We start from the raw sequence: 12474 nt of genomic DNA on the forward strand, positions 1-12474 counted from the left end.
TATATATAAAGGCAAGGCTTATTTCTTATAGTTGATTTGCTAAATGCCATAAATTGTACGATCTGTAAAAAATATTTGTAGGTTTCTGATCATGTAACAACTGTGAAAATGACTGGTCCACATAAATTGATAATACAATTTTTTTTTTTTACTTTTGTCCTCTTAAAATGTAATTTTGAAACAATGGCAAACATTTTACATTTATGTTTGTATTTTACATTCTAACAAATTCACATGAAAAAAAAAAAAAACATCAAATCGAATGTTTTAGGGAGGGCAGCCATCATGAGCTCCGGTAGCCATGTGTAACCAGTAGTCCTGATTCTTGAAGCAAACAAAATTGTAGAAGTTTTCACCACCTTTAAGGAATCCATGCTCTGTGGCTCCCCACGACACAGGACTATCCATGAATCCATGCACCGTGAGGGAAACCCATGGTGTTAACATCGGTTCATCGAAATACTGCCTGGATGATTCAGGGTAGAGAAATAAACAGCTTGTAAGCTTCAAAAGTACACTTTCGCATACTTCTAAAAAGAGTATGTAGTATGTAAATATTACTTAATATACTTAAATATTATATAAGTGCAGACTGAAAGTTTTCAGACACTTAATTGCAATTAAATAAAAATTTATTCTAATTGAAAATATGAAACAAAATTAGCTGAACTTAGCTGAAAGTTTGTCCATTTAAAATATATAGATATATTTTATCGCGCCTGGGCCTAAGTTAACTTCCCGTCTGTGTTGTGTATATCGGTCTGCCTAGCGGTGCCGTCTACAAACGCAGTTAAAGTCAATGTGATGAGTAGACTGAAGTTGGGCTCAGGTGGTTGTGCTGTGGGATGTGTTTCCCATACATTCATTTATTTTTGGAGACTCGCCACAATTTTAAAACTGATTGATTTTCAAAAAGGCTTCGTTGAATAAACATGAGTAACGTTATGTACTGCACGTTTAATAATAATAATTCCGTACATTTATATGTTTAAATATCAAAACGAGGCACAGGTGTTTTTATATCGCTGTATTTCTGAAGGAAGACTTGCATGTTATATGTCTGATAAAGCAGCGTGTGAGCGTACCACCTCTGCTTTGTTTACAGCTGTTACTGGGGAAACCTCTATTTCTGTCTGTGCTTTAAAACATCTCCTGCTGGCAAAGAATGAATTAGCATTTTCATTAAGTCCTCCTGATCCACGCAGCAAACATATTTTGTTTGTTATCAAAAAATATCTACTCTAGAGGGACTTGGCTGTTGTTATTGATTCTATTTGGAAGTCTACCGGAAGTTAAGTTAGGTCCACAAAAGCGCGCATGCGCAGTATTTGTTTATGTTGTTACCGTTGAAACCATCTATAATCAAGTACTTTACATGTGCATTAGGATCTTAGTCAACACATTAAAATTAGTGTACTTTACAGCATGACAGGATTATTAAAACGACTTAAAATACACTAAGTAAAACTTTTATTTTGACAGTAATAAAGTGCAGGTGTTCTTTTTAAGTGGCCTTTTATTTCATTAATAAAAGTTTTTTTTTTAATTCAGTGTTAAGATTTGAAGTATACAAGTGCACATTCAATACAGTTAAAGGCACTTTTTCAGAAAAAAATACCACAGAACTGTGAACAGTCTTAATGCTGTGATCATGCCACAGTGTTTATGGGAAAAGTAATGTATAAATGGCTTACTTATAGTTGTCTCTGCACATTAAAGTTGGGATACAGTACGTGACAGTAATGCTGGGCTCTCACCTGAGTTCTCGCAGCAGCACAAACACATTCTCAGGTGAGATAAAGCCAGTAACGGTGCACAGCAAGGCCTGACTGACAGAGCTCTGTGGCTCTGGACACACATATGTCGACAGGAAACTGTCAGCAGCATTTTCACTGAAAACATACACAGTTAAATTGAGAAATAAAGTCAAACACACAGAACTCCTTGTTTGTCTCTTTGTGCAACAGTCTTTAAGAACTAACTGTACAATACATGGAGACGATTCACATATTTAACAGATCATACAAGAGCGCGGCATGACACAGCAACAGGATTTTGTGAATTAAACACTTTTAATCATTCCTCAGCTCACTCACCAACTGATGTCCAGGTTAACTGCTCCAAGCCACTCCAAGAAGTGATGTGGGTCACACGACAGAGTCTTTCCTTGTATATCTGAAGGGTAAAGTGTGGGACAGGGTAGTTCTTTCAGGGTGTGATGGGTAACAGCAGGCTTGTGCTCCTCGTATGAATACGGAGACAACAGCTTGTTAAGAGTCTGATCTTCATCTGCGCCTGCAAAATTCATGAATACAAATGGCTAATGCAATTTATAAATGTGTCAAGGCCAGTGATGGTGATTCTGTACTACTTAAGACAAACCTGTGTTGTATTTAGTGAAAAGAAAGTCATATCTGAGTGGTAGTCTGTCCTTTAAACTTGACAGAACGCGCTGGTATCGTTTGGTGCCCGGGGTCAGGCTTTTGTCAGTGAGATCCAGAGTCACGACTGCAAAACAAAGACATTTTACAACTTTAATACTTGTATTTGTTCACAGATTAAAACACGTTCATGTCATGCATTAAAGCTACTCAGAATATAAAGATTTACCAAATCTCATGTCTTTTCTGTGATTGTATAGAGATGGACGTCCCTCCAAACCAAGCTGTTCATAAGTGTCTTTATCTAGAGACAAAATCAACTGACCTGGGAAGAAGAGTTTTTATATTTATATTTTTTAAATGCATAGATAAAAAACACAGATCAAAGCTTTAAAGACCCCATTTAATCAACATTTTGTGGCATTTAGTCTATATCTATATGCTAATGTGCTTATCAGAATAAACTCTTAGCAGATGTTTTAATAAAACCAACTAGCAACTGTCACCGGGCCCCCTCTGTGGGCCACCTACTTTACTATATTACAATTAAATCCTAATCTAATCATGACAAACTATATATCGTTGGAAAGTTATAAGACTGCTAAATAGATATTTTACCAATCTTTTTTGTTAAAAATGATGTAGGAAAAGTATTAGATTAATTTATGGCAAGAGTACATCTAAAACCTACATCATAACAGGGGTTCTGACCTTTGTCAAAAAAAAAAGTCTTCTGTGTTGCCTTTTTCTCTATCCCACTTTAGAAATCACATCAAAAATGTGAGTGACAGTTAACAGGTTAATTTTAATATCAAAATAATATATTTAAATAAATAAAAATATCAAGTTGGAAAAAAAAGTATCTTTACATTATATATATATATATATATATATATATATATATATATATATATATATATATATAGTTATGACTAGTTCTGCAGAAATAATGAAAACCCTGCAAAAAAAAAAAAAAGTCAAACCAGCCTATTTAGCTGGTCAGCAAGCTGGTTTTAACCATTTCTTTAGCCTAAGCTTTACCGGTTTTACCTAGTTGACGTTTTTGTTTTTGCAGGGAACACTAACTTGTAAGACTTGTCTAAGCTGTTTAAACAACCGACCATATGATCCAAACACTGCTTATCTGTGAAAGTATCTTGCTTACCGCTGGAGAGAAGTGCAATGGAATTTTCTTCATCAATCTTGGTGTTATATGATAGCGCATAGAAGTTTCCTGTTTACAAAGATCAAATAAAAATCTAAATATCTGAAAAAAAGAAGTAATATGCCAGAGATGGACAATAGCATATTTCCCCTCCTACCCTTCTTCACAAGAGACTCGAGGAATGTTTCTCCCAGCAGCTCATAAACCGGCAGATCCCGCACTAAGTAACACGGGCTGAAGCTGTCGAGGACACGGCTGATGTTAGCGGGCAGGATCCCGCATTCAGGAATCAGCACTGAGATCTGAGGAGGACACAATCCCTGTGAGGAACTAGCGCCATCCAAATACAGGACCAAACAAATACATATGTCCAGCAAATGTTTACTGAATAAACTCACTTTGTAATTAAAGTTGTGCTTCGACACGTGGATGTCATGCCTCGACTTTTCATTCAAGAAGTTTGATTTCTCGCACACCAACAGACTTCTCGGGCACTTCTCCAGCTCTGGCGACATTTTGACAACTATGTGCGCAATGTTTACATTTTTATGACACCAACCGAGCATAAAATTCCCTGATTATCTGGCTTGATGTTTAAAAAAAAAGGTAACGTTAGATACTTCTTTCGTCGCAAACATTTGACGTCAGTTCCTGCTCAAGGTAGGATCATAAAACAGTTCAGACGCCTTGTACGTAAATTTGTTATTTTTCAGTTAAAAATAAAATAAAATAAGAAAACAGTTCGGATCTGTTACCTTATATGTTAAAAAAAACCCATCTGTGTTATTCTGAGTTATTATCATTGCACGTTCCATTAGTGTAAATAATAACTTTCTTGAGTTACTATCAAAACTAGAAACGATTTTAGAACAATTAAATGAAATAAAATACAATAAAATAGAATGACTTGCTCCATTCCACAAAATGGTTAACTAAATTATGCTGCAGTGTTAATGTCTTTAAAAGGCCTTCACAAGGAAATTGGTTTAGAACTTTTATCTTTTCTTCCAGTTTTGTTTTGTTATTTAGGATATGGAAAGTCCATATGGAATGTGTCAGAGTCCACCAAATTCTAAATGATTGTTAGGTAATTTAATTATAATTTGGAACCATATCAAAAGAATCCTCTAAAATGAAAGTTTTCGGTGAACTATCTCATTAAAATTTACATTTTGGGTGAACTTTCTCATTAAAAGAAGACTGTAAACAGAAGACTGAAACTTAAACAGAACTTAAAAAAATAATGATAACGTAATATAATTCATTATTAAACTGAGAGCACTGAACATTGACAGCAATGAAGAATGTAAACAGATACATGTGCTCGCTGTCATGTGTGCACAAGCCCTCTGTAGTAGGTCATGCTGTCTCTGCACTAGACAATGATCCACAGACCAGATTACATACAGTAGAAGTCTAAATCTGACTTTAAAGATTGGATGTTCTTTACGATTCTTGTTTATTATTATATGTTAAAATGTGTTTTAGTCTAACTAGGGGGGGGGGGGGGGGTTACTGTAAATAATATGAATTTTATGACATTAAAGAAAAAAATCTTTTCACTTGTCAAAATAAATATCTTAAAATTCTCTAGGTTGTACAATGGAAAATCTTATGTCTTGATAAATGTATTAAATAACTAAGATTATGTAAAAAGTTTCTGGCTCTTAAAAGTCATTTTTTGCTGATTAGACATCACCCATTTGTTTGCAAAGACATGTGACGTTGCTGTGACGCAACTCGTGTGCACATAGTATTTGTCAAGCATCTTTCTTACGCAAGTCTGCAGGTCCAGTTCTTATATTTAAAAGACTTTCTGCTCCTCAATTACATCTGAATTGGTCAATATGATGAATGCACATGGACATTGAGCAGTCAGAGGAAACACAAACTGACGAGACCAAGTGTCAGTCTGAGCCAGAATCATCACCTTATTCACCAAAAACTGACAGGCAAAGAGCCAAATCTCTGCCTGTAGATCTATACCACGATGAATCTTCCTCACACAAGGAACACCCGACTGTAGTCCGTGAAAAGAGAGTCCAGTTTGCAGACATGTTGGGGCAGAACCTGGCAAACGTCAGACACTTTGACATCTCTGATGATGCAGATGAAACATGAAATGTGTCATCTAGAATCCAGAGTCGTTCTCCAAACCAGCAGCTTCAACATGGAGATGATGTGATTTCATCATGGTTATTACCAGCCTTTGACATGCCTGTTAGTTTGCTGGAGTTTGATATGAAGTCATGCCGCCTGGGGGTCACATTGGAGAGCATCACAATAACCACTTCGGAAGTGAAGGGTGTGATCAGAGTGATACAGAGCAACGCAAGAGAGGTTGGGGTCAGGCACACTTTAAATAACTGGCTGACATTTTCTGATATACAAGCGACATTAAGACTGAATGAAGGAAAAGTGCTACAGTGGGAAAAGTTTGACTTTGTTTTGCACACGCCACACTGTTTCCACAAAGATTCATCAGTGCATTTCCCAGTGTATTGTTGCACTAATCATGGGGAATACTGGGACAATAATGATGGACAGAACTACACTTTAAGGATTCAGACTACTTGACAATCCAAAGATTTACTTGATGCAACCATCTGAAATATAGTTCAATAAAATGAACTTGACTTTTTAGTTGCACGATCATTTGTCTTAATCATTTTGAACACATTTTAATTTAGTCATGCTACCATATTGAAGGTAAAATGTTTACATGCTTTAATTTAGATAGGCTATTTGCTTCTTTTATTTACAGTGATTCTCATATTCTAGCCATTCTTTAAAGTTTACATGTATTTTATTTATTTGCTAATAAATATAACAAACATACATTTACAGTATACTATCATATACAATTTTACAGAGAAGGTCAACGGTGCAGCTCGTAGGCTAAACAGATTTGTCATTAACAATTCAGACATTTTGCTGCTGAAGACATTTATAAATGAGGCTCTTTTTCAACAACTGTCCTTTGAGCAGAATAGAGATGGCCAACGAAAACCTGTGAGAAAAATTAAGTGAGACGGTCTTAGATATAGAACATTAAATGTAATTAAAATATTATGACATTTTTCCATTTGAATCAGGCCATTCAAGTTCGTTGGCCATAAAAATCACACTGGAATATGAAACAAAGCTGGCATAGCTTGCCTGTCTCTTGATGATCGCCAGATTCTCTCGAGCTTGATTTATGAGTGTATCCAGTGTTTTGGGGTTGTCAACATGAAGGTTCTCCCTGAAGCCATCTTTCACTCTGCGAAGTGCGTATGTTCTGAAAACAAGCAGTATTTTTACAGTAAACAATCAGTAGATGTTAAATAATCTTAAACTACTTAAAAAAAGACGCGTTATTTACATATATACATAAGCGCTTATCATTTAAATAACTGGTTTTATTAGTTTTGTAATACTTTATAAGTAAAAGTGATAAAACGAGACAAAATGCAAGAATGTACGTTATATATTTATATTTTATACAGTCTATTATTCACAGTGAATAGTAAAAACGTACCTGTAATTATATGAGGAGAATTTTTTACTCTCTTTTACAAGCATCCTGTAGAGTGAGATAACTTGAGCCCTGTTGCACGACGCCATGTTGATTTCCTTCTTCTTCATCTTGGCGTTTAATGGAGGAGGGCATACAACTTTTAGGTGCATTACCGCCACCTACTGATTAGGAGTGTGAATCAGGACCATAATCTTCCCTAAATTCTATTATATAATCCTGTGTCTTTAAAATAACGCATTAGACACTGATTTATTCCCCAAAATGTTAGTCAAATTAAATTCTTCTTTATTTTCCTTGAGAGCATCAATCAGTCCATGTTGATTTCACTGTAGTTGTGAATGATAGATACAGCGCCATCTAGTGCCAGGAGAAGATGGACAAACGGCAACCAATTTCAGTGGTAGTGTTTCATTCTTCCAACAAAAGATTAATTCAAAAGGCAGTAGGCTATTATTAGATATAAATACAAGTTACTTAAGGTGCACTTAGCCTAGAACTATTCAGTGCTATCTATGGTGTTAACATCACATTAAGAGAAATTCATGTCCACAACAGTGTTGTGCCTGGGGAGACTGTGGCAGTGACTTTCAGTGACTCTAAGCATCCCACTAACTGTGTAAAACAAAAAAAAAACAAAAAACAAGACTGTGCACTTTCTGCTAAATAAAAACTATGTGAATAAACATAACAGACTCAGTTCAGAAACAATCATGTCTGATGCATGTATTGTATATGCCTTTTAACTAGCAAATACATCTGAAGAACACTTCTGGCGATCAAGCAATTAAATACCACTATCTCCAGAATTCTTGTTTTGTAATTAGAGCACAATAAAGAAATTAAACACCACCATCTTCGTGTTTTTTGTGTGTGTGTGTGTGTGTATTGTAAAGTTGTTTGTTTTTGAGTAGTTTGTTTAATAAAATTAGCTTTTCTACTTTTAATTTAGCTTTATTTATTTACTAAATTACTGTAGCACTTATACTCCATACTCAATTTAGATGAAAAGCCAGCCGGAGAACCAGAGTAACCTCAGCTTCCAGGAGTTTACACCACAGCTACCACACAGAATTAAACTCATTGCAAATGTTAACATCTTGATGAGCATTAAGCTGAACCATTGAAAGCCTCTGTCTTTTCCTGCATTCAAACATGTCACCAGTGTGTATTATTCATCCTCTGCCCTGCTCCTTCCATGGGTATATACTCACACAACCTCCTGCATTATTAACAACCAGAAAGAGCTTGTTTGTAGCCCACATACCTGAAGACATGACAGTACAGTGGCCTTCTACATGACATTCTGCATTTTATAGCTGTAACTCTAGTTCAATATTTTGCATATTTAAAAAATTTGTTATGATAAATGTAAGAAGCACTGAAGAATGGAGACATAATTAATTTCATACTGTTTTAACGGTCTTTACACACATTTACACTGGTAATTAGAGTCTTGGCAGGTACATAGAGCTGATATTTACGCAGTAGACGGTGTGCATTACGTGGTCTTAGACAGCAGTTGTTTGTAAAGAGCACCTTCTGACTCTCCTCAGATAACGAATGCCATCATCTGGTCTGACAACAACATTTCACATAATGATATTCATCAGGTGCATTTCCGTTGTTTACACTAAACTTTTAGGACTTGTACAGTTAACCATCTGCTCTTATCAACTAGATTTTCAAAGGTGAATGTTTTTACTAGATTTAAAACATGGGAATATGGTTCACTCCTTTTTTTCCTCAATGTTTCTGAGAGTACCATAGAGCCAGAATACAATTAGCAATTAGAAACTATTTTTACTCAGAAATTTCTAGTAAATTCTACAAATCGTGACAAAGAATTGCAAGTAACACATTGAATTAAACATGAAATTTTGAAGTAGAACTAAAATATCATTTACTTGTAAAACATACAATATTTTTTATGCAAGAAGACATTTTATATACAAGCTTATAATGTTCTTCTGGAAATCTAGTTCTGCTGCGGAGTATGGAGGAGTCACTAAATTATTAAACACTTTTGAGTCACTTAGTTTCTGCTCTGGATCTTGCATATACAGAGACAAGTCATTTGACTGTATGTGATTGCTCAAAAGCAAGCCAAGCCACCAGTGTGGTAAAACACATCAGCAGTATTCATCTCCATTAGTAATAAAACTCTGGATACTCCATTATCCTCAGAGCACAATTCAAACAAGCTTCCCTGATTGTCCAAGCTCCGGGACTGCAGTTTCAGTTTTTCCCAAAAGGTCTTTTGCTCCTCCTTGACAACCTGCGATCACGGTGGAGACGGACGAATGGAAGTCAACTGCATAAGGATAAACACCAAGTGCACAATCTATAGACTTTGCAAATTAAATATGTTTCAGTATTGTGGGTCTGAGTCATGGATGGCATGAGTTCAACTCAGGCACATGTTAATATGAGAAAGACCACCAGATATTTAATGCTAAGCTTCTTCTAGAAATGACTGCAGACAATGTGTACTTTTCTTCAAGGCTGAGCAGGCAGTCTGAGAAACCGTTATATATATATATATATATATATATATATATATATATATATATAACCCAAGGCAAGGTTTGAAAATGTAATTCCAGCTTTAAAAAAAAATCTAATTACAATAAAATAAAACAAGAATTCAATACCTTGCATTATCTTAACGACTCACCCAATTCTATTGTGAAAAGTAACGAGTTGTATTTGTCAGTCAAAGTCAGTCCCATCCTACTCTTAACTATAACAGAATCAGTAACGTAGTCTTTGGAGGAGGTCTGGAAGGTCTGGAGGTCCTACTTCCATTTAAATTACAAATTAAACTAATTTTTAACAGGCAACGTGTGCATGGTACTTTCCTTTAAATATTATTTCAAACATATAAACTCTACAGATATTCCAACACTTAATACACCTTTTGACATATTTTAAATATATTTTCAGTGTTATATTTATAGGTTTCAGAGAACTTATAACGGTAATATTTATAACAATAATCACTTTTTATATGCATTTTTAATACTCACATAATGTAAACTCGACTGGAAGGACTCTTACAATCGTTTGTTTTTATGTACACATTTGAACTTATTAGCTCTTTGGGATAACATCTGCATTTTTTTTAACAAGAATGTATATGAAACTCTGTTTAATCACCTCTTCAACCTTTATAACACGTGTAACTGACAAACCGTTTTTGTCACGTTTATCACAAATAGGCTATATGTTTTTGTATTTCGCTCAATAGATGCATTGACTATAAGAACACTTTGTCTCCATCATTAGCATGAAGAAATGGGTGATACAAACTCGGTACAAACGTTATATATATAAAAGTCCATATTTTAATTGAACATATGGCATAATAGCAATGATTTCGATAATGATTTCAATGAGATTTTTTACTACGGACTGATGAGCAGCTGAAGTCTTGTATCAAGCAAGACTGGACAAAAATGTTGCTTGCAAAACCTAAACAATTTGGATCCTCAATTCCCAAACAATTAAACATTGTAATTAAAAGGAAAGTCTATCCCAACCTTTTTGGAGTGTGTTGTAGCCATCAAAATCTAAATTTGTTTATATTCACAAAATAAAATATTGTTGGCCAGTCAAAACACTATTTTTTTTCTTTTTTTTTTGTACTTTAGTCAGTTAAATAAAAGTTTAAAAGAATTAACAAATACACACACACACACACACACCCACACACACACATATATGAAAAACAGTATATATATATATATATATATATATATATATATATATATATATATATATATATATATATATATATATATATATATATATATATACACACACACACACACACATACACACAGATAGATAGATAGATAGATAGATAGATAGATAGATAGATAGATAGAATAAACTATAAAATAGAATAATCGATTTGTAAAATAGTAGGTAAGAGAAAAAAAATTTGTTTTCATTGCTATAAGGCCATTGATAAGCAGTACATTTAATTTGCCATCAGATGGCACTATTGTCAAAATGGTAAGGCTGATTGTGTGTAAAGTTTCTGGTAGCATGTGTTTCCCCGACACATGCTCATACACAGGTATTTCAAATACTAGCACCATCCATACGTGCATAAACACAGGCTCACTCTCATTACAACACAGATATGAGCTGTACATGATAGCTGTATCAACTTGAACTATCAGCATTATTTTGGATTCAACATTGTGTTCAACCTTGTCTCTTTTTTAGGTTTTTTTATTTAAAGATCGTAAATTCCATTCTATTTAAACCAAAAGCTTTACATTTCATTAAGAAAAAAATTCTCTAAAAGAAACAAGAGAAAATAAAATCTAAAACATAAAGAAGAAAAAAGAAAAAAACTTATATTAATACAAAGGAACATGGAGTTTTGTGCAGGATGGAGAACACTATGTAGGCCAGAGGCAATTATCCAGGTCACTGTGGGTCAGAAACATTGCTTAGTACACCAACACAAGGTCACTCTCCTGTGATTACATAAAGCTATGCAGAGACTGCTCTCTAGTGGCAGAACAGACAAAAACTCACAGACCCAGTGCTACTGGAGTCACACCTGTATCCCAGTAAAATCTATTTAAACTACTAAACTTACTGTTTTTGAGACACATCTCTACATCAGTCAAATGCACTGGCCTATATACGAGACAAATTTCACGAAGTTATAATGCCTGAAGGTAAAGGTTTTGAAAAGTTAGTAAAGTTCTCATCATATGGAAGCATAATCTCTAATAAATTATTTATTTGTTTATATATTTTTTGTTTCTTTAATACCCGATAAAGCAAGTCGTTTTCACTAAAATTTTGCAAACTATACAGCATGAATGTGAAAAAAACAAAAAACAAAAAAACAAAAAACAAACGCCAACTCTTAGCTCAGTTGGATTTATATAATTATAACCAAATATATATTCAAGGTTGTCACGTTGTGTCACTTAACTTCAGACACGTAGTATTTGCACACTGGAAACTCAAACATCATTAATCAAAATATGAACTGTCATAGAAAAATATTCAAAAGGACTTTATACTTACGATCTTTGTATGCTGAGTTAGATTTCACGGAGCAGCGGTTTACGCTGCTGTCGAAATTCATATAAAGGTGGGCGTTACCTCAAATTATTACTTCTTTGTTTTACATTTAACTCCTCGTTTGTCTCTGAGACTATTAAATGCCCTACCACAAAAATATTTTTTTTCTTTTTTTTTTTGTGACTACGAGTGCTCCATTATAGTTTGACGACCAACAGGTGTTTTGTCTTGTGATAGCAGGAAGGCGCCAAAGTGACGTGTGCCTCATCAGTATCACACAATGAGCTAACGTCACCATCAAGATTAAATTTTCAGTTTCAGTCTACACAACATATAATAACAACTGTTATATATAT

General features: G+C 34.5%; 2 protein-coding genes across 2 annotated transcripts; both read right to left on the reverse strand.

The window, feature by feature from the left end:
* Positions 1-189: 189 nt before the first annotated feature.
* rpp40 (ribonuclease P/MRP 40 subunit) lies at positions 190-4200 on the reverse strand. The gene is made up of 8 exons (XM_059562804.1): positions 3945-4200; positions 3704-3848; positions 3547-3615; positions 2611-2706; positions 2383-2508; positions 2097-2295; positions 1758-1892; positions 190-466 (listed from the first exon to the last, which is right to left on the reverse strand). Exons 1-8 carry the CDS (start codon positions 4110-4112, stop codon positions 268-270), a joined length of 1137 nt encoding a protein of 378 aa, XP_059418787.1. The 5' UTR covers positions 4113-4200; the 3' UTR covers positions 190-267.
* Positions 4201-6251: 2051 nt separating this feature from the next.
* Positions 6252-7195, reverse strand: LOC132154224 (LYR motif-containing protein 4-like). The gene is made up of 3 exons (XM_059562805.1): positions 7067-7195; positions 6675-6826; positions 6252-6556 (listed from the first exon to the last, which is right to left on the reverse strand). The coding sequence occupies exons 1-3, from the start codon at positions 7171-7173 to the stop codon at positions 6513-6515; spliced, it is 303 nt and encodes a 100-aa protein (XP_059418788.1). The 5' UTR covers positions 7174-7195; the 3' UTR covers positions 6252-6512.
* Between the last annotated feature and the right edge of the window lie 5279 nt (positions 7196-12474).

The sequence above is a fragment of the Carassius carassius genome, chromosome 12 (assembly GCF_963082965.1).
Source record: "Carassius carassius chromosome 12, fCarCar2.1, whole genome shotgun sequence".
In the NCBI taxonomy this organism is placed as follows: Eukaryota; Metazoa; Chordata; class Actinopteri; order Cypriniformes; family Cyprinidae; genus Carassius; species Carassius carassius.